Source organism: Carcharhinus amblyrhynchos, chromosome X, assembly GCF_965287045.1.
Source record: "Carcharhinus amblyrhynchos chromosome X, sCarAmb.v2.hapA, whole genome shotgun sequence".
Taxonomy (NCBI): domain Eukaryota; kingdom Metazoa; phylum Chordata; class Chondrichthyes; order Carcharhiniformes; family Carcharhinidae; genus Carcharhinus; species Carcharhinus amblyrhynchos.
The window spans coordinates 11794898-11818102 of record NC_137359.1 but is presented as its reverse complement, the minus strand read 5'-3'; the positions used below and the strand labels follow the sequence as shown (position 1 = coordinate 11818102).

Below are 23205 nucleotides of genomic sequence, written 5' to 3'. Positions count from 1 at the left end.
CCTTGTTCTGGATCCTCCCATTAAAATAAATAATTTCCCTGCATCTGCCCTCTTGAATTCCTTCATCATTATAAATACCTTGATTAGATCATCCCTCAACCTTCTAAACTCCAGGGAACAGAAATCCAATCTGTGTCATTTGATTAGGCACTTTACGACCTTGCTGACTCAACATCATGTTTAACAATTTCAGATTGATCATTTGGACAAGAGGTGCTGATAATGATTTTACTACTTATTTACACTGGAAACCTGATCTTGCACACGGCTAGGATATTCCAGTGCCATGGCAGTGAATGGAGCTTTGGCTGAGTACCAAATTCTCCATTCTCGCTGGCAGCAGTGGCAGAATTAATGAAATTGGAGAATCCTCCCATTTTCCCCCCATCACAGACTTTACCTTTTGTTCTTTGCTCGCTCCTCCTTTCCTGCCTCTGTACTTGCCTCAAATTGGTAATAAAACTCCAGTTCTAACAAAAGGTCAGTGCCCAGAAACAAAAGATCATTGCCCAGAAACATTCATTGTTTTTCTTACCTCAGATGCTGCTAGACTTGTTAGATCTTTCAAGCACTTTTTGTTATTGTTTTGAGTTTAAGCAACCTGGCCTCATAATTTAACCCTTTAAATCCCACGTACTCAACTCAAAAGAGGGTCCTGGCGTAAAGTAGACAGGGGAAAGGGCAATGTTAAACTGCCCTGTCTAACCAGCACTGTGATTGTGTTTTGGATGTGTCTTTACAATTTACTTCTGATTTGCAGAGTCAAGTGAGAAGATTAGCAAGAATAATTACAATACATGGAACAAACACAGAAAAGTGGCTTTTACGAGCTGCCATCTCAGAAAACTAGTGCAGATTTTTTTAAAAACAAGTATTTATTTCAATTTCACACAAGGGGCTGAACACTCCAGAACTTCCAACCAGTCCCTTAAAGATTGTATAAAAACAGCATTAGGTACACAACAGAAATTAAGAAACTATCTTTATATTGATGTACAAAAGGAAGAGGTAATCTTCCTGTCTCACCTATTTTACGCAACAATAATTTTTTGTAATTAATACTCAGCAACTCATTGGTCACAAACTCAAGCTCTGAAAAAAAATCACTTCAATCTTGGTAGATCTTTAAAAAATAGAACATTAATTAAAAAGTTTATTTGACTGTTCTTCATTATAATCCACTTATATATTAAGCATTGGGCCTCAGAAAATGAAAATAAATCAGTCCTGTAGGTATTAGAACATGTTTGTATATTTCAAGGCACAGTGGATTTTAAGTAACCACAGAGTTAATTTGACATGAAACATCCCTTTTGAATATGTTAGAAAACTGCGAGCAATAGAATAAAGGCACTTCTTTTCTAGATATAAAAAGTATGTCCCCTCTTTCCTCTGAAGGCAGTGCTGAGTCCTGGGATCCAGCTGCCCTTCAGTATTTCACTCAAGCAGATATTCTCCTTTTGAGAGTCCAGGCCGCATGAATGTGCTATTCACCATGGGTAAGTGATCAAAGCTGAGCTCAGTTGTGTCCACACCAGACATCCACACTCTCTCACACACTTTCCAGTAGGAGGCAGTAAGTAGGAATGGGAAGCCTGGCTGACTTCTTCCTGTGCCTACTCATTGTCAATACCCACATGAAAAGAAAGGGACACTTGAATGAGATTTTGAGAGCAAGCTCCTCCTGAGCAACAGTTTGCATTTCAGGAGAGGACAGGAGAAATTTGGCTGTCTCATCAGTTTGGTGGATTAAGGCATCTTTTATTGATGCACTATATCATGCAGACCACAAGAGACAAACTTGATTCCTGGACCATACTGAATTTGCTGATCTCAGCAATGGCAGCAGCATTGGTCTAGAGAATGGATAAGGAAACATTCAGGTTTCTCGCTGCTTACTGCTATTCAGTGACCCCCGCCCCCACCATTGCCTTTTGATATATGCACAAGACAGACAGTCTAGGTGAGGATAGGATTAGGAGAATGTGTGATTGTAGAATATTCCACCAATAATCACCCCCATGAAGAATGGTCATTTGTGTGTGATTGTACACCACAGGCTGAATATGAAAGGGAAAATGTGTATAAAATTTGATAATGTAAGACACCTAGATAAGTACTAAATTTAAATTGCAACTAATCAGACCAGACCAGTGAATTTTGTAGTAGTTTTTCCCCGTCAGGTCACACCCAAAAACATTTGACACTAATTGGCTTGTATACTTGTCACTGCTGCTTCATTTGTGAAGGCAAGAAAAGAACATGCGGTATGGAACATTCATGGAAATCTACAAATATCCATAACAGCTCCTTAGATCTGTGCCTTGGTGATCTTTAGTCTCCATCAAGGTTCCTTGTTCAAACCACTGATCACACATCACTATCTTCAAGTATCCTGGCTCTGCATTTATATACATATAAAAATTTAAGATTTCACTCACTACAGTTCATGATAATCACATAATGGTAGAGGATGTTTGGTTGGGGGATGGGGGAGTGAGTGAAGCCTTTCCACAATAGTTAATAGTTGCTCAGGAACACACACTCAGATAGATGATAAATTTGAAAAGCAAATAAGATTTCTTACTACCTATCATGAAACAAATATAGAATTTAACAGGAACTATAGAATCACACCCATCACAAACATGCACAAACCTATTAAAAATTTGAGATCAAATTAAGCTTTGAACATCCAGATTTCAGACTTCTAGCCACACAGTGATACACCATGCAGTGCTATCTAAACAACTTTTATTTTGGAGCCACTCAGACTAATTTTTCGATTCAATAGTGAAGCCCCAAAATTCTTACCAAATCTGGCATCGAGGCCAATTTCTTCTACTGGATTCTATAGGCTCACATCTTCATTCACTTTTAGTGTCTTTGATTTTGGAATCACGATTATGTTAATTGCGACATTCTTCTGAAATTTCCTTGAAAACACGACATAGTCCCACCTTTCAGTAGCATAACACGCAGCCAACAGAAAGGCCCAGACTGCTCAAGCGGGAATACAAACAGCCCTTTCCTGACTGATAATTTGAGCATAGCGGCAGGGTCAGGATAAAGGGGACTAGTCTTTTTCTATCCACCCCACCCCAGAAAATCATTTTTAACATGTTATATTCCCTTTCCAGTTTATAAAATTACCCCTGATAGTCCTCTCACCCATTTCCCAAACTCCCTATACGGGCTCTGCCTTAGATGAATGACAATCAAAGATTAATGAAAAAAATACACTTCTGATCCACCACTTAAAACGTAATAAACAATTTCAAAGATAATTACTGAAAAATTACATAGGTGCCCAATTTCTAAGTACTAATCTCTGATCACAATCCTTTAACTGCCTTAAACATGAAAACCAAACTGTTGTACTTTAGTGCTGAGGCAAATGAACCAGCCAGTCAGTAGCTTCACTTACTGGGTTATGCAGAATTTTGATTCAGTTTGAGCCTCACAATCTTCATCTATCCTATGCGAGAGCTAACCTTGTGAAGAGGGAGGTAATTATATTTTCATTCTGCCCACTTGATTGTGCTGTCAGAATCAGTGATCCCTTTTCTGCTACAATAATGGCATCATAATAACGCTGGGAAGATAGTGGTATTATCACTGGACTATTAATCCAGAGACCCAGGGTAATGCTCTGGGGACCCAGGTTTGAATCACACCACAGCAGCTGGTGAAATTTGAATTCAATTTAAAAAAATCTGGAATTGAAAGTCCAATTGACTAATGTCCTTTAGGGACCATCTTGGCCTGGCCTACATGTGACTCCAGCAATGTCGTTGATTCTGCAAGTCACTCAATTTAAGGTGCAGTTAGGAATGGGCAATAAATGCTGGCCCAGCCAGCCCACATTCCACGAATGAATAAAAAAATTAACAGAGTGACTAGTAGCGGTTCTTCAGCTGAATAATGAACAGTGTACCATTGGAATCTGTGGTTCAATGATGTCCTGTTTTGCTTGATTAGCCTCCTTGACAAAGTCCCCTTTTGATCAATTCAAAAGCTGTATGTTCTGCAAGCAACAGCATCTTGAGCAGGCGAATATCAAGGATCGGGGCACTTCCACTAGATATACGAGGATTGGCCTTCTATGTTTTGTTATGAATCAACAGCACAGAAGCATTTCGACTGAATGGGCAAGGCATTGAAGCATCCCTTCCCTCCTTCACACTGTACATCAATGGCAGAAAATAGCAGTGCTCCATTCACTTACTAAAGGGGCTGGTTTTTCTCCATGCTCTATAAAAAGCATGCAACAAGGTGCAAGAAGACCGTTCATTCATGTGTTTGGCGGGTATCTAGTTTACTCATAACTCTCACATCCCCTGATGAAAACACAGCAACATTATTCCTGGACATTCACTGGTGTACATGAGAGAAAGGGAGAAAACAGACTGGATTCAAACTGGATGGCATTATACACAAGGGACATCAGTAATAAAGCAGTCTATATCTCTCTAGTTGGAGTGTAAACTATTTTGATTCAGAGATCTGGGATCTCCCGTTCTCCTTCTTCCTCCTCCCCATCTCGCCACCCCACATTCCAAAGTTCAGAAATCAACTATTTTTGCTTGTTGGGTTGTTAGATGTCTAAATAGGATCCTGAAGTTGGTCCTCTATGTCCTCTTTATTTCTGACTTTGCTGGAAGACTGCTATGCCAGTAGTCTGGATTATCAAAGGCATGAATGTCACCCTCAGTAACAAACACAGTACTGTCATCCAGGTATTCAGGGTTCTGCACAACGTTGACACAGCCATTGAGGTAGGCCCGTTTGTTCATGTACTCATACTCTTGGTGATCACTTGGTTTTGAGTCAGATTTCCTTTGTCTCTCGAGTGACTGGGTATCATTCAAGGGATCAACTTCATTGGGAGGCTTCAGCTTTTCTGTAGGCACAAAATAAATATTTGTGAATCAGCAGAAAAATGACAGCGGCTGAGAGATTTTTTTCCCCTGCTTCACTACTATAAGGCCCTGGTTCATGCTGATGTTCAGTTCTTTGGACCATGACTACATAAGAACATAAGAAATAGGAGCAGGAGTAGGCCAACTAGCCCTTCGAGCCTGCCCCGCCATTCAATAAGATCATGGCTGATCTGTCGCGGCTCAGTTCCACTTTCCCGCCCTCTCCCCATAACCCTTAATCCCCTCTCTTATCAAAAACCCATCAACCCGCGTCTTAAAAATATTTAGCGAGGCAGCCTCCACCACTTCAACGGGCAGAGAATTCCAGAGATTCACCACCCTTTGAGTGAAGAAGTTCCTCCTCAACTCCGTTCTAAACCGCCCCCCTTTTATCTTGAGGCTGTGCCCCCTAGTCCTACTGTCTTTTTTGAGCGGGAAGAGTCTCTCCACCTCTATCCTATCCATCCCATTCATCATCTTATACGTCTCAATGAGATCTCCCCTCATTCTTCTAAACTCTAACGAGTACAAGCCCAGTTTATTCAGCCTCTCCTCATTGCTCAACCTCCTCAACTCCGGTATCAGCCTAGTAAACCTCCTCTGCACTCCCTCCAAGGCCAAAATATCTTTGCGCAGGTGCGGCGCCCAAAACTGCACACAGTACTCCAGCTGCGGCCTCACCAATGCCCTATACAGCTGCAGCAAGACCTCCCTACTTTTATATTCAATCCCCCTCGCTATGAAGGCCAGCATCCCATTCGCCTTCCTGACCACCTGCTGCACCTGCAGGCTGGGTTTTTGCGACTCATGCACAAGGACCCCGAGGTCCCTCTGCACCGTCGCCTGCTGCAGTTTTTCGCCCCGTAAGTAATAGTCCTTCCTACCATTCTTCCTACCAAAGTGGACCACCTCACACTTGCCAACATTAAATTCCATTTGCCATTTCCTGGCCCATTCGCCCAGCCTATCTAGATCCTTCTGCAGACTCTCCACACCCTCCGCACAATTTGCCGTTCCCCCAATCTTGGTGTCATCAGCAAATTTCAACACCCTACACTCGGTTCCCTCCTCCAGATCATCTATATAAATGGTAAAAAGCTGAGGCCCCAGCACCGACCCCTGGGGCACTCCACTAGTCACCATCCGCCAATCCGAATAGCACCCGTTGACCCCCACTCTCTGCCTCCTATTTGACAACCAATCCTCTATCCACGCTAACACCCTACCCCCAACTCCATGTCCCTCGACCTTCTGCAATAACCTCTTGTGAGGTACTTTGTCAAACGCCTTCTGAAAATCTAGAAAGACCACATCCACCGGCTCTCCTCTATCCACCGCCCTAGACACATCCTCATAGAACTCCAGTAAATTTGTCAGACACGACTTCCCTTTAATGAAACGAAAGTCATCATAACCAAGCATTATCGTGTCCTCATCTGATGCCCACATGCTAGTGTTTCCAGAAGTGATCACTCGATAGCACTGAAGAGTGAAAGTCCTGTCTGATTTCAGTTCCCACTTAGAAGCCCAAGGAAAAATCAGATAACTCAGAACAGGTCATGGACTGAAAGCAGAACTTTCCCTGGTTTTATACTTCAGCACTAAATCAGATATTGCATTTGGCGGGAGGGGGTGCAGTTACCATGCTGCAAGATTTCTATATTAAGTGGGAAAAGCAGAATCTGGATGTGCAGTCAAATGGCAGAACAAACTTGCACTGTATATACACCTCACATCTTCGAAGCAAATCCCCAACCCATGAATTACTTCTGAATTACAGCCACACTTGGTATCCAAGCAACTACCACAGTCAATTATGCATAGCACAATCCCACATTCAGGAAATTAGCTAAATGACCCATTAACCTGCTCCTGGCAGTGTTGCTCGAGGGAGGAATGTTGGCTAAGACATAAAGTAAACTCCCTGCCCATCCATCCAAATAGTGGGATTTTTAATGTCCACTGGAATAAGTAGGTGAGGCTCTGGTTTATCTCATCCTAAAGCTGCATATCCTGACAGTGCAGTGCTCCATCTGTGTTGAGCTACTGTCAGCATAGGTTTTGTGCTGAGGTCCTGGAGTGGCATTCAAACCCACAAACTTCTGGCTGGGGTGGGAAATCTAGCACTGATCCCGATTGATGCAGAAATTACACCAAATTCAAGAGGCAGTTTAGTTCCTCTTTTCATACAGCAAGTCTTATTATTTGCAGTTTTCTTGAAAAACCCCACTCTTTTGTGGTCAAAATAGTCCTCAATGACTTACCAACTGTAGAGCTCCTTTGCTCTGGCATCACATAGCCATTAATGTCCACCTCTGCTTCATCAGATGGGGAAATCATCATGTTTGTGCCATTGGAGAAACGTGCACTGCTGTCCCTGGAGCGGTGGCCACGGAGCTGGAGCGTTCCATTCAAAGATATGTCTTCATATAGATCAAGTGAGGACGCTGTACCTCGGCCTTCCGAGGACTCCGAGATAGTTCGTGTCGTGGACTCATTCCGTATCCTTAGGGAGCGCTTTGACCCCAAATCTCCATTCTTCATCCCGGCCTAACAAATGAAAAGGTCACTTTGTTATATCTCACTGAATCTGGGAAAGTACATATCCTTCCTCATTATGGATTAAAGAACAACTTTATTGTAGGGATATCTACCTACTCCACGAGCCCCAAGTCTTTTCTCTATGTATTGGATTTTGTTGCTGCTCTCTCAAACTTTGATTTCAGCTAAACAGTGAATTTGATCCTGGTCAAAGAGATGTATTCACAGACCATTATAGGTCTTTTTCAAAAAAAGTGTAGTACACACCCCTGTTTTTCTTTTCAAAGTAATATGTTCACTCTCATACTCATATGTTCACTGTCATACAGTTCTCCTTGAACTATTGGACTATCTGCTTACACACCTCCACAATGTGAAACTCACTGAGACCCAAGGCATTATCGGTTGTATTCACTCTGGAGCTTAGAGTTATGCTTTAAGCACATTTTCAGGATCATTTTCTGTGTTTCTGTTGCAGAACTTCATATAAGGGCAACACATTTCAGGCAGTACGCCCAATTTATAGCCCAAAGAATTCCCTCATCGAACTAAATGGAGAATGATCTAGGTCACAAATCAATAGCACTGGTTCTCTATGAGCGAATGCTCAATATGCATTCTCATTTGATCTATACAAAGACATATCTTTGAATGGAACGCTCCAACTCCATGGCCACCGCTTAAGGGACAGTAGCCTGAAGTTCTACAGTGAGAGCACACACTCAAAAATGGCCTCTTTATTTTCAACACTGCTAATAGGAGGTCTCAGAACAATTTCTTGGGACAATGTGCAGGCAGTCTACTCTGCATCTACAGACTCCCTCCCTCCATCACCTGTACACTAGAGTAGCCTGGTTACCCACATAAGACATAAGATATTGGAACAGAATTAGGCCATTCGGCCCATCAAGTCTGCTCCACCATTCAATCATGGTTGATAGGTTTCTCCACCCCATTCTCCTGCCTTTTCCGTATAATCTTTGATTCCCTCACCAATCAAGAATTGGTAAAATGCGAGGCTAGGATTCTGCTAATCGGGAAAGGTGGGGCAGGTTCAATCAAATAAACGTGGGTGCAAGTCCCAAGAGGCAATGGTCTGACATTATTGATTCAAGCGAATAATTTTTTCTGGCATTGCATGTTTTTCACCTGTCTTGCTGCCACCACAAGAAAAAGCATTTGTTCAAAAGATATTAGATGACTGCTCAGTGCTTGCTACTGATGCTAGTTAACAATAACAACTATACTAAATATTCAAATTATTATGGCTCTAAAGATAATCCAGGTATGTCCATTAAAATAATAACATTAAGAATATTCCACAAGATCTTAATTATTTTTAATAATGTTATATTTGATGGTTTTCTTGTATGAACAGGAAATTATAGTTTGTTGGAAACTACAAATAAACCTCACTGTGGACCTACCTGTCGAGAACCGTCTGGACCAATCCCATTCATTGGCATATACCCTGCTGGCAAACTGTTGCTCTGCAAAAAGAAATGGAAGAAAAAAATGAAGTGGTATTTGTTAACAAGCGCAATCAATAGTGAACCAACTTGGGCCTTGGAATATCAGCATACAAATTCCAAATTGCTTTGAAATTTCTCCCTGTTATTTGGCAGAGGAAATTTGCAAGGAAAGGTATTTCAGACCTACATGTTAAGGATTAAACATGACTCACCCAAGGTATAATTTTAGGGGACTAGGGTCAAATCTAATTCAGTTTTGGAAGAGCCAACCATCTATTAGTACTAAAGGCACCAATTCTTTCTATGGTACAGGTCCACTGGTGTAGGGCAGTCTTCTCAAGTAGCCAGTTCTTCACATACTGGCTGAGATTGATAGTAGGCTATTAGGCCACAGAGGAAGGAAAATCCAGCAAAACTGAACCTAATGTTGCTTAATATTCTCACACACATACTGATCATTGCTGATGACACCAAGATTGGGGGAAAGGCAAATTGTGCGGAGGGTGTGGAGAGTCTGCAGAAGGATCTAGATAGGCTGGGCGAATGGGCCAGGAAATGGCAAATGGAATTTAATGTTGGCAAGTGTGAGGTGGTCCACTTTGGTAGGAAGAATGGTAGGAAGGACTATTACTTACGTGACGAAAAACTGCAGCAGGCGACGGTGCAGAGGGACCTCGGGGTCCTTGTGCATGAGTCGCAAAAACCCAGCCTGCAGGTGCAGCAGGTGGTCAGGAAGGCGAATGGGATGCTGGCCTTCATAGCGAGGGGGATTGAATATAAAAGTAGGGAGGTCTTGCTGCAGCTGTATAGGGCATTGGTGAGGCCGCAGCTGGAGTACTGTGTGCAGTTTTGGGCGCCGCACCTGCGCAAGGATATTTTGGCCTTGGAGGGAGTGCAGAGGAGGTTTACTAGGCTGATACCGGAGTTGAGGGGGTTGAGCTATGAGGAGAGGCTGAATAAACTAGGCTTGTACTCGTTAGAGTTTAGAAGAATGAGGGGAGATCTCATTGAGACGTATAAGATGATGAATGGGATGGATAGGATAGAGGTGGAAAGACTCTTCCCGCTCAAAAAAGACAGTAGGACTAGGGGGCACAGCCTCAAGATAAAGGGGGGGCGGTTCAGAACGGAGTTGAGGAGGAACTTCTTCACTCAAAGGGTGGTGAATCTCTGGAATTCTCTGCCCGTTGAAGTGGTGGAGGCTGCTCGCTAAATATTTTTAAGAAGCGGGTTGATGGGTTTTTGATAAGAGAGGGGATTAAGGGTTATGGGGAGAGGGCGGGAAAGTGGAACTGAGCCACGACAGATCAGCCATGATCTTATTGAATGGCGGGGCAGGCTCGAAGGGCCAGATGGCCTACTCCTGCTCCTATTTCTTATGTTCTTATGTTCTTATGATCAGCAGGGGCCATTGGGCTGTGATCAGGAGCAGACATTATTCTCTCCCTAGGCCAGGGGCCCTACCCCAGCTAAGATCATCCAACTGGTGTGTCAATTCTAGGATTTTGCTAGTCTATCCGGTAGCTCAGTTATCTACTGAACCATCCAAGAATCTGCTGTTTCTTATCACCATACTGAAATGTGACCAATGGCATCAGACTTCGAACTCTGTACATTGTAACACTGATGCAAAAGATCAACAGAGGGTGACTGATCCTCAGATTTGCTTTAGCTGCCTTTACTTGCTGCTCATTTTGTTCTGACTCTGGGGAACAAATGTTCAAGAGCTGGGTCTCTGTGCTTACACCATTAAATCTGGCCGCTCAATCTCAGTGGCAGCTATACGCTCGACTCTCAGTGGCTCTTTGACACCATTAAAATCAGAGAGAGAATCAGTGTCAGGAGCCAGCTGATGGAAGCCGCTTTTCCAGAATCAAAATGAAAACACCAGCATGGAATGGCTTCTTCTTCCTTGTAGGGAGTTCTCTCCACTCTTTCCATACTTCCTTTCTGTTGCAGTCAACTGTCAGGAAGAGCATTTGATTCCTTGTGTTCCACTTACTGGCTTGTCTATGAACCAAGACAAACCCCTCTCATATGAGATAGTCTGAGTGATGGGCATAGATTTAAATCACAGGAAACACACAATAGTTTAAGCTGCCTTGAGGCATCAACATTTAGGGCAGGTTAAAGAAGATGACCAATTGTCCAAAATAATTGCTGTCATCACAAATTCCTTGGTTTTTATCATCTTGTTTCATACCCTGCTGGATTCAATCCTCGATCTGAATCCTGATGTTGGGCCATCCACCATGGTTGCCATCAAATCCTCATCAAGGTCATCATAATCCATTAGGTCCTCCTCGTACTCGCGCAGAGTCCTATGTTCACCAGCATGTGTGTTGTTGGCCCGGTCATCACCCTGAGGAAAGATACAGAAAGGTTCAAGAAACAGCTGGTGGGTTAGGAGGGGCACAGAGTTCCACTGTTACATCATCAGAATACACACAACAATAGGAGGCAGTCCATCCCTAACTAACTCCTCCAGCCTGCACAAAGGTAGATTGGGAATTCAGAATGGAAATAGGAAAACTTGTAAAAACATTCCATCTTACCTGTCAAATTTAAAATACAGAAGGAACCAAAGCAATCTGTAACACTTGTGGCATGTAATGTTATTCTCATAAAGGCTCAAAATAGCTCAGTTAGTGTGTCTTTAGTTACTGTCTGTGCATCACATGTTTGTAAGACATTAGAATTTATTTAGGACCTTAACCATAAAAGCAGCATTGTTGCGGTTTGTTGCTGCCTGAATTCTAACATAGTTAAATTAAGTGGCAAATCTATGTAAACTAGCACTGTACTCGAGAGTTGCAATCTCCTCCTGTTCTATAACTGCCTCTAAGCTTTCTAGTCTTGTAACACTAGCCCCTTGTCTTGAGCATCCCCCATTCCTATTCACTCCACCATTGGTGACCATGCATTCCACTGATTGGGTCCTTTGCTCTAAAATTCCTTACACAAACTTCTTCACCTCCTTTAAGACCCTCATTAAAATCCATCTCTATGGTTGCCTGTCCTAATATCTCCTTTCTTGACTCAGGCTTTTTTCTTGTCAATATTTTTGACTGCATGAAAGCGCATTTTCTACACTGAAGGCACCCTATAAGCATTGGAAACACCAAAGTCATTGCCTTTGGTTCCCATCACATATTTTGTATCCTAGCAGTGACTTTTCACAGCAGCTATTTGCAGCTGAACTAGACTGTATTGTAAGCTCTATGGAATTCAAAGAAATTATTCTGTTTTCAGAGCTCCTTAAATACAACATTAGAGGTAGCTGACAAAACGTTGGAGAACTTCTTCCAATATTTTCAAGCGACTGGATGAGAACAAACCTCAATGACTAGGTATCTGGCCGGATCGCGAGCCATGCGGGAAAATTCTGCACCAAGCTCTTTGAACGTTGGTCGACTGTCCTCATCAATCATCCAGCCTGATTTAAAAACAAAGAAAATCACATTTGTTGCACCTTATATGTTTACTGAGGAGGAAAGCTGAGAGAGGAACAGGTACTGGAAAAATAAATAATAAGAGTGCAGGAAAAACTCAGCAGGTGTGGCAGCATCTGTAGGGAGAAGAACAGAGTTAATGTTTCAAGTTCGTATGGCTTCTTCAGAACTAAAAAAAATAAATTCTCACTTGTAATGAAGGGATAGGCTGAAGTGTAGATGTCTGAAACACTAGAATCCAAGGAGAAAGGGAAAAAAAGCAGGACAAATAACAATCAAAAGCAGTGTTTTAGTGAGGCAGCATGGAATTTCATTAGACTGAAATGCCTGTCATAATTCATGTCAAGTTTTCTATCACATGTTAATGTGTGAATGGATGGACCATGATCCGCTTCATAATGGACTCATCTGGCATCCTGTCTCAGCTTGTGTGGAGAATAACCGCTTAGATAATATGCTAGAGAGCTTTTGCTGTCTTTGTAACTGCAAACACACACAAAACACACCTCATGGTAAACCTTTTCAACTCTCTGTCATTACAACCCACATAGAATACAACAGCTCATCCTGAAGCCTATGTCCTAAGCTGTTCAACATTTCATTTCTTGATTTTGTTGTTGCTGTTTAAACGTGAATGTTATTTTAACTGGATAAGGTTAGCTGAGTAAACTTATTATTCATTTTAAGATTCAACTCTAATAATATATTCTTTGCAATCCAAATCTACATTGTATCAGAGCACAGAATCAATCTCTTTTGGTAAGCAACTAGTAACTTCGGCAGACTTTAGTAAGTAGTGGGGGCTGGACAGAGTAGATAGGGAGAAACCGTTCCCACTCACAAAAGGATCAAGAATAAGAGGGCACAGATTTAAAGTGATTTTCAAAAAAAGCAAATGCGATGTGAGAAAAAACATGTTCACATTGTGGTTGGGGTCTGTAATGCATTGCCCAGAAGTGTGGCAGAGGCAGGTCCAATCAAGGCATTCAAGAAAACATTAGGTGATCACATGAATAGAAACAAAGCTCAGGGTTAAGGGGAAAAAAGCAGGAGAATGATACTAAGTCATAATGCCCAACTGGAGAGCTGGTGCAGGCATGATGGTCTGAATAGCCTCCTTCTGTGCCATAACAATTCTGAGATTGTGTTATAACATAGACAACTTCCGTAAGAATGTGTCCATAAATTTTATTCTTTCCACTCCATACTAATATAATTTCTAAATAATAATTCCAACTCTGTTTGTTACTCTGCTTGTAACTTAGTTGTTTGTGAGATCAGATCTTGTTGACTTGCCTCCCTTGCTTTTTGTGTGTGTGAAAATACTTAAGTCCAGATCTTATACTTTTTCGCTACCTATTTTGAACCAATTTGGATGGAGGATAGCAAAAAAAAAACCTGACAGGGAGATTTTGCGCAGAATCTACCACTACTTCTAATATTTTCCAAGGGCTGATGTTAAAAATATCTATCTGTATTTGGATGTGTGTGTGAAAACAATTGGTTTGTAGAAATAAGCCATCTTGACATAACTCCTTATGGGTAAACCTTGGCACATCAGGAATAATGTTATCAGGTTCCTGGCATCCAGTGCCGCTAAAGACAACAGAGGGGGTGTGAAGATTTAAATTAAATAGAGTAATTGGATTACATGCCTCCTTTGAGCAATAAAACTGGAAGCTGATGAATAATTCGATTAAAATGACTACTTTCTGTAAAACGATCTGTTCCAGCTTTTTTTTTACTTTGGAACATCTTGTATCGTATTGCAAAAAGAGTATCAGAATATTTAATTGCACCTCATTAACTGACTGGAGATCAGTGGGAATTGAACTGACTAGATGCCAATGTGCCATACAAGGGTTGTCACTTATTTGCATTCAACTGTTTGGTGCGCACACCCTGGCAATTAAATAGAAAATTCTAGAATCGGTCCTCCCAAGTTGCTTTCAAAGTTATTTTAAAATCACATACTTACATTTTACCATGACCATATAGACATCAACGGTACAGATCTGAGGCTGCGGCAGGCGTTCACCTTTTTCCAAGAGGCCAGGGATTTCACGAACAGCAATTCCCTCATATGGTTTATTACCAAACGTCATCAGTTCCCAAACAGTGACGCCTGTGGAGAGCACACAATATTTCAAAGCTGGGAACCCAGTGCTAGAAATCAGTAAAAGGAATCTGATAAACTTTGGTTACCTTCTAGTTATTGTACAAGTGTAGGCAAATGGAGCTGAATGTCACTTCCAGAGTAATGTGCACAAATTTGGACGTACAAGCTTAGAAATTGCTGTTGATGCAAATTAAAGATTAACTTTAGGCTTTTGAGGGTTGCTTTTACATGGGTTTTCCTAATTTTAGTATTTTCCTAATTTTAATGCTTGCAACAATGGGTCAGAAGAAACAAGAATCCTCATAACAGGCTGAGAGCTCCAATTAGAAGCCATCCAAATAGCTGAAATTGCACTGCAGAGGCTAGGGCAGCTGTTACTGGAGCAATAAAGCTAAGGAATTGAGGACCACGAAAAGCCACCTTTACCAAACAGGTGCTGGAGACAAGGAACGGAGACATTGTTTGGAACTGATGGCATTCCCTTTCCCTGATACCACAGACATGGAGGAAGGTGGGAGAAAGTGTGAATGCAGCAGCAGCTGGGGCCCACAGGAGCTGGAAAGAGACCAGTAAAAAAGATGTCAGAGCCCAAGAAATGTATTACAGTAAGCCACCTTGAACTGGCCTGGAAGATGAGAAGCAGTTGAATTAGGTTGTTTTGGTACTATCCAACCATCAAAAAAGCAGGGCAAGAAATTCTCCATCTGAATGGGAACAGTTGTCACTTACATTACACTCTCAATCAGGAATTGTATAAGAAATCTGTGTGCACAGCAACAATTTTTAATGGTGTTTCACATATCCTCAATTGCCCCGAAGCTGCACCAATACACCTTTGCATACTTTTCATAGCCATGTAGTATCACTATCCCTAGTACTGATCTGCTTGCAGGGCAGGATAGTTTTTGTTATGGATAGGAGAGACAGTTCAAACTACACCAATTTCCTCTTTCCACCTGTCCATAAGGAGATGCTGTTTGAATTAGTTTTTAAAAGATTAAGCGGTGGCATGTTTTTCCAACTCCTCTGGTTTTGGGATCCAATTTTACTATTGATCTGCAGTAAATTCGAGTTAGGATTAACTCAGGTTTGTTTATTTTACACATTCAAAACCCGTGGAAGGAGGGTCCACAACATCTCCCTCTGCACATTCAGACAGTAAAGGGAAGGATTGAGAAAAGGATGTTTACACAACAAGGACTACAGGAATATGAATATCAGCTCATGTGAGCTCCAGGCTCCAAAGTCAGAGTGCAACGGGGAATTTGCTCATGTAAGCAGCCAAGTTCGGCTGACTGAAAACTGACATTGTAGGGTTCACTTTTTCATTGGAGCTGATGTCACAAGATGCAGTAGGCATGCATAGATTGAGTCAATTCTGTAGGCAGTGGTATGAAATCTTCCAGCAGAGTTAGGTTTGATGGGTTGGTTGTTCTGCCTGGAGCAGCCTGTTTCTTTGTCTCTTAAAACAGTAGACTGGCTGTGAAAACCAAAGATGTAATATTAAGCTTCCCAGAAGGCCAAAGGCTCAGGTCATATGGCTTTCCTTCTCCACAATGACCTCAAAAGGAATGTTTATCCAGTGTCTGGAATTGGCTTTGGTTTCAGGTCTAATGATGTCTCAATCATTAGTTGTTGAAAGAGGAGTCATTTATGTTGATGGTCTGACATTTGGGAAGCCACTGTCTCAGCAGACCCACCTACTCCACTAGCAAGGTTGGCTTACAAAATGAAAATAACATCTGTGTCATTCTCTTTGCAATCAGTCTGAACATTCTCAGGTGTCATGCTAGTCCGTCAATAGCTGTCTAGGTGTATTGATGTGTGACATTCCAGAAACTAAGAAAATAATTATTTTGTCCTTGAAATTCCTGGGGTTAGCTCCCAGACAGAGGGTCAACCCTATGATCAGGTGACTTGTAGCAGCCATCTGAATTTTCTTTGTTCAGCAGAAAAAGTCCAGTTTAGAAATAAAAATAGTAATAAGGGTAACATTTTAAAATATATAGTGGCGGGTTTCCTTCTATATCATAAGAATCCAGCACTGTTAATCGGAGAGAACACATCTGTACATGTGCTGGTTCCAAGCAACTTAAGCAGTTGATTGTTTTTGAGGAGGCCCCTGGAATCAACTGGCTGGTTGGGGACATCGAGGGAGTGGGGAATAAAGAAGACAGGTTTGATTCATCTGTTCATAGCCAGCACCATAATACTCATGTCCTGCAATGCCCTACTGAGTGACTGTCATATGGACAAACACTCGACTGCAGTAGCATCTTACTGCAATGGAAGATGCACTGCAGGAATTCACCAAGGCTCCTTGGTTAGGCAACAACTTCCAAACCTACGACTGCTACCATCTAGAAGGACAAGGGCAGCAGGTATATGGGAACACCACCACTTGCAAGCCTCAAAGCCACACACCATTCTGACTTGGAAATATATTACCATTCTTTCACTCTCGCTGGGTCAAATCCTGGAACTCCCTTCCCAACAGCACTGTGGGTTCAGTTCATGAAGGCAACTCACCACCACCTTCTCAAGGGTAATGAGGGATAGGCAATGGATGTTGACCTAGACAGTGATATCCACATTCCTTGAACAAAAAAAAATTATGCTTAAAGGTGATTATTGCAGGCTGTGTGGTGACATTTTTGTTCACTTGTGTATATTCCTGAAACTGGGAGATATGATAGCCATAGCCGGTATACCTGAGCAAACTGGCACTTCACAAAACACTATGTTATCAGCAAACATCTCTGGCAAGCAGAAGGATAGCTGCACAGACCCCAGAGGATGTAGGAGCAAGGTTCAATCCGGGGCCACATCCAACTATGAAGCACAACGGACAGTGCACGTGCCAGAAAACAGGCTGGATAAATCAGCCACAACAGCAGCAGCCTTGGCAGAATCTGATACAGGGCCCTAATGGTATACAGCACAAGGAGCTCTCAGGACAAAGGCTGCCAGTATAAACAATCAGCATGCTTACTCCTTTCACAAGGAACTGCTTAGGAGGAGTAGGTTCAGTCAGAAACAAAGTGCAAGCACTGTGGTAAATCACATTCGCACATCACACACTGGTCAAATAAATGCACAACAATGGATTTGAACATTGTGCTTACATATTTATTTGTCATGTGTTTTGAATGGTGACAAAAGTCCAGCAAAAGATGGAAGTAGATGTTATCTGACGAACTGTACAGGCAATGTTAAAGGTGGTGGTTTAGACACGATTATTTTGCAAATGTAGATTTGAGAAATAACACACATAGACTCCATCTTGAATTAGTGCCAGAAGCACTAGCTTTACATGCTGCATTGATGGGTTGGCATCAAATTAATTATTACTTGCATTCTCCTGCTCTTGCTCTGCCATATTATTTTTCAATCTGCATAGCAAGCTCTTTTTACAGGGTGAAGTAAAGGAGCATCTTACCAGACAACACTTGGTTAGAAAAAATCCAAATGGGAGAGGATAGTGGAAGCCACAGATCTGTCCAAGTCTCTGAAGCCTTGCTTTAAGATCCAGTGATTTTTCTGATTGTGGCACAAGAAATTTTATACCAACGTACTGCTTTTGTATATTTTTGGTGCAATGCTGCCCCCCAGGAGCTCTCTCTTTCTCTCTCCCCTTCAAGTAAAGTTTCATGGGTGATTGCAATAAAATGAAGGAATCAGGACAACATCTCGGGAAGCAGGCATTGATCTGCATGACTATGTTGGTGGTCAGGTACAAGTCACATGTTATGAAGTGATGGGATTTCCTTTTTCTTAAAGAGCACAGTATTGTGCAGAGGGGGCCTGAATGATAACACTGGTAGAACTGATGTGGAGTTGCCAAATAAACCTGTTGGCCTTTAACCTGGTGTTGTGAGACTTCTTACTCTGGGAAAGCCAGCAGTATGCAGGGTCATCAGAATGAGAATAGCCCATCGCATTGCTGCTGTGATAAAGTTGCTGGGACCTGCTAAATAATGTATCCATGACCTCTTGTCACAGTATTGAGGAAGCAGATGGCAAGTGCTAAACAACACTCACTAAATTACTGATTAGTGATGCTCCAATATCATAGTGTTTGATTTAAAGCCAACAGCAATTTCCAGCTTATATTTCCCTCTTCACCCACATATCTTGTCCAATTTAGGTTGTCAACCTATTCCTGGCCATTTGCCCGTACTCGTCTACTATCAGATCCCACAAGTGTGCTCCAGATAACTGGACCTTCAGTTTTTCTTCTGTATTTCTCCACGGGATGCACCTGGTTTCTACTTTAAGCCTTCCCTGAACACTGGTATCAGGAAGAAATCATTTGAGAATCTCAACGGTAAGCATAAAGGCACATTTAAACTGGATGTGTCAACCATGTATGACTGGCATCTGGTGATATTTTCCAACAGCTAGGTTATCTGATAACTAATTACACTACCTGACGCTGCACATTGAGGAATTCAGCCAAGAATGCTCCCCCTCACTGAGATGGAATTGAAGTTAAAAAAAATTGAAGTCACGTTTCTCAGTCAGTGGAGATTCAGTTCTCTGAGAAAAGACTCATTCACAGAAATATAGAAAATCTCAAGTCTGAAAAAGACCATAGGTCCACCTAGTCTGCCATCCTGCAGAAATAGCAGGTGTAATCAACATCTTTTACTTTAGATACTTGTCCAATTTGACCTTTCAGCCATCTAAGTTCTTGCTCTTCGTATGCTACTCCAAAAACAAATGTTTTATGCTCTGCCTGAATGTACACTTTCCCATTTTCTACCTGTATCTCTTGTTTTTAGTACACCACATATCACAACAGCACAACACATATCCCAGACTAAACCTGTATATCTATGAGTCTTACTATATTTGAAGACTTCAAACTCATCCCCTTTCAGTCTTCACCTCTCCAAAAATACTACGGGTTCAGCAAGTCTATTTTCAAATGTCTTGTTTTTTAGTCTTAATCATTCTAGTAGTTCTCTTTGTCACCTTCCCCAGCTTGGCTACATCATTCCTGCAGCAAGGCTTCTAGAACGACATATAATACTTCAGGTGTAGCCTGACCAACACTCACATAATGTCAGCTACACGTCATTCGCCCTGTTATGCAAACAGCATGCCATTAGCTTTCTTGACTCTGGCCTGATATCTTGAGGGATTTACCCTGGATGACTTCCAGATTCCTTTCCTGTTTTCCCATAATTCCTATCTTCCCTCTACTTACTTTATATCTCGAAACACATGACTTTACACATCTATATTAAACTGGCCCACCCCTGCAAACAATCCCAGTCCCTTTGTGAGCTCCCTCTTCCACCATATTAACCACTCCTACTATTCTGCTGTCATCCACAAACTGAAATGAAGCTACCAAAACGTTCTGAAGTGTTTGAAAACACAAAGTACCGATCCCAATCCTGCAGGACCTCAACTGTCACACCTCTTCAGATACAAAACTTGCTATTTATACACACACCCTTTGTCCCGTATGTACCAGCCATGGTTTGATCTCAACTCGTTTTCCATGAAACACTTTATCATAGCCTTTACTAATGCCCAGCTACACCACATTTTCACTGTAGCCATTGTTTACAACCTGAGCTACTATATCAAGAATTCTAATAAATTCTTTAGGACTTCATTGCTGTTCCTAGAATCTAAATTCCCTCTGACAATAGGACAAAAAAACACTTGACCCAAAAACCACCACCAGACTCTTGTTTTACTACAGTAGTTAAGATGCATTTGGAATCAAAAGTAGAAGTTGTTGAAAGTGCTTGGTTTAAAACTGCAGCACTGTAGCTTTTAAGTATAAAATAATGCTTCCATAAGTATATGACTCACCATAACTCCACACATCACTTTGATGGGTATATCTTCTAAAGTGGATGCTCTCTAGTGCCATCCATTTAATGGGCATCTACAGCAGGCAACAGACAGACAGACTCAAGAACAAAGCACAAAAGCTTGGGCAATTTCAAAAAAACATTAGGGCAAATTTATGATCCCCGGTGCAGAGATTCATGCGCCTGGAACACCTACAGGAATTTGGGTGGATACTTGATTCTCGTTCCTCCATGATTTTACTGCCCAACAAAATAAATTGGCAGAAAATCATGGACGTCATGAATCAAGTGCAAACCAAATTCCTACTGTGCACTCCCAGCACTTGAAGCTCCTCCACTGAAGGAGCTTTTTTAAAAAATATATACAGGTCAAATCTATGAGTCTAATCACAAGCATGTCGCCTTTTTTTTGTACTAAGATAATGTCATATACAAGTGGGTTTGTTTAAAAAAAAAACACAATGACAAATACCAAACTTTTGATCCTCGCAATGGATCTTTCAATGCCATAAAAATATTGAAAAGTTTCCAATCTTTGGATGGTCAGATCAAGGGTGTTGCTCCTGATCTCACTGATTGTCAAGTGAACCAGCTCACACAAGCCTTTTCGACTGCTCTGACATCCTGCATTGGAACAGTCTCTGTCCAAACCAAAGGAGCTAGTCAATTTTGGTGATTAAAGATAGGTGCAGATCTGGTTCAGTGATCTGTTAAACATATATTTTGCGCTTCTGTTGTTCTGATCAGATTTGTGCACCAGCTACCTGCCTTTACATTCTTAACACCAGTCCCCTTAACCTGACGACAGTGTGTGAGTCTATGATTCTGCCAGTGGAATAAAGGAGCCAGTTTCAACAATATAAAGTATATGTTACTGTAAATCAGCAATTTTTCACTGTCAAGTTGTTATATATAAATGGAGTGCCATTTCAATGTTAAACCCCTTGACCACATGTACTCTGAATGCCTCAGCATTTTGCGCAAAAGCATTGGCAACCCTAGATTGCACAAAAAAAATTCTTTCCCATTTTACAATTTTTTCCAGTGAGATTCCCTTTTAGATTAATGAAATGGGTTTGTGTAGAAATATGACTCATGACACACAGCACATAGATATGTAACGTCAATCAAACCATAGAACCATTAGGAAATGAGCACTGGAGACGTGTGGCACATTCTGAACAAAAAAGAAAGCTTTGCATTTATATAGCGCATTATCACATCTCAGATCTTCTCCAAAGTGCTTTATGTGCAATATAGTAATTTGAAATGCAGTTACTATTGCTTTGTACATAAATGGAGCAGCCAATTTGCGCACAGCAAGGTCCTACAAACAGCTATGAGATAAATGATGGTTAATCAGTTTTTGGTGGTATTAGTTGAGAGAGCATATTGGCCAGGACATCTGGGGAGCTGGCCTTCATTGAATACTGGCGTGGGATCTTCAGCATCCATGTGATCCAATGGAACAAGCTTGGTTTAACAGCTCAGTTTAAAGACAGTGAACAATTTGCTCTCTCATTACTATTTGCGCAACACCTGCTGTATAAAATGGCACAGAACTTCCAGAACAAGGCCGCCATGTCTCTTGTAGATGCTTTAAAAGTTTCTATATCTCTGCTGAAGTGCGAATAGCAAGATCAGACTTTGAAAGCGAGAGGACAACCCATTCATGCTTTCTGTTTGTAAGTGACAGAGACAGAGTATGTTCAAGACTGCGATCGATAGATTTTTCCATGGTCACCATGTACCTCACCCAAGTGTCTATTATTTATGAACTTTCTTTGTGGGTAGATTTGGATCTTTCTGAATGGATGAATTAAGGTGGGCTGAAGGGGCTTTCTCAAATGTAATTATCCTGGTGATATTGGGTGTCATTTGATGTGGATGGTGTGATAGGTATCCCAGTCCTTTCTTCACTAGGTGTAAACACACAGATACACTTTCAGCGGGAGTCATTAGGCAGCAGTTGGGAGCAAGAACTCTGGCTGATTATTCCCACCATAATTCAGAGCCCCTACCACCAACAACTGACTTAGCAGATGCTGGGGACCAAACCTAGGACATTCCTGGTCTGTTTGCCTCAGCTACTCACTCAATAAGCTCACAAGCCATTGGAGAGTTTTCACAATTACAAGGAGAAAGAGAATTTTCCTTCCAGATTTTGAAAGTAAATCTATGAAAACCTTTTCCCTGCACCATAATACGCAAACTCACTGGTATAGCAAGAACAACATTTGAACAAAAAGGAGCAATAAACCAAAAGCTTCTTATTTTCTACCTTGAAGTTAATTATGCAGCCATCAGCCTACTCACCTTCACTTCATCAAAGAAATATTTTTTCTCATCTAATGCCAGGAGGTTGGTAATACCAAAGTCTGTGATCTGGACGTGGCTGGGAGATTTTACCAGTACATTTCTAGCAGCCAGATTCCGATGGACCATCTTCTTCTCCTCCAGGTATCGCATACCCTGTGGTGATAATTTCAATTGGTTTAATAGGGACGTTAGCAGCTGGTGTGTAATCCAAGAGTCCATCATGAGCAAAGTTTGTCACCAGGGGCTCTTCAGCAATTAATTCTCAACCAGGGACACACAGAACCTATTCTGCTTCTCCCTTGCTAATCATGGGAGTCTCACGTAAACCAATAACTTGAAGTCTTGCTTACCTTAGCAATCTGAACACACCAGTTGAGAAGCAGCTGAGATTGGATGTTATCCTTGTTTTTGTGGAGATATTCGAGTAGAGAGCCAAGTGGCAGGAGCTGCGTGACCAACTTGAGTGGTGCCCCAGGGCAGATTCCAAGGAGCCGCAAGACATGGTGGTGTTCCAGACTGCCCACCATCAACATGTCCTATAAATAA

General features: G+C 41.7%; 1 protein-coding gene across 2 annotated transcripts in view; it reads right to left on the bottom strand.

The window, feature by feature from the left end:
- Positions 1–862: 862 nt before the first annotated feature.
- The window catches only part of LOC145361999 (receptor tyrosine-protein kinase erbB-4-like), a 152855-nt gene continuing 130512 nt past the window's right edge, over positions 863–23205 (bottom strand). For both annotated transcript variants that reach the window (XM_080218018.1, XM_080218017.1), the window contains exons 20-28: positions 23010–23195; positions 22657–22812; positions 20339–20414; positions 14366–14512; positions 12274–12371; positions 11139–11297; positions 8891–8953; positions 7187–7472; positions 863–4903 (exon numbers count right to left, since the gene is read on the bottom strand). In XM_080218018.1, coding sequence (XP_080074144.1) covers positions 4632–4903; positions 7187–7472; positions 8891–8953; positions 11139–11297; positions 12274–12371; positions 14366–14512; positions 20339–20414; positions 22657–22812; positions 23010–23195 — 1443 coding nt within the window. In that variant the 3' untranslated portion in view covers positions 863–4631. The remainder of the gene's footprint in view (positions 4904–7186; positions 7473–8890; positions 8954–11138; positions 11298–12273; positions 12372–14365; positions 14513–20338; positions 20415–22656; positions 22813–23009; positions 23196–23205) is intronic.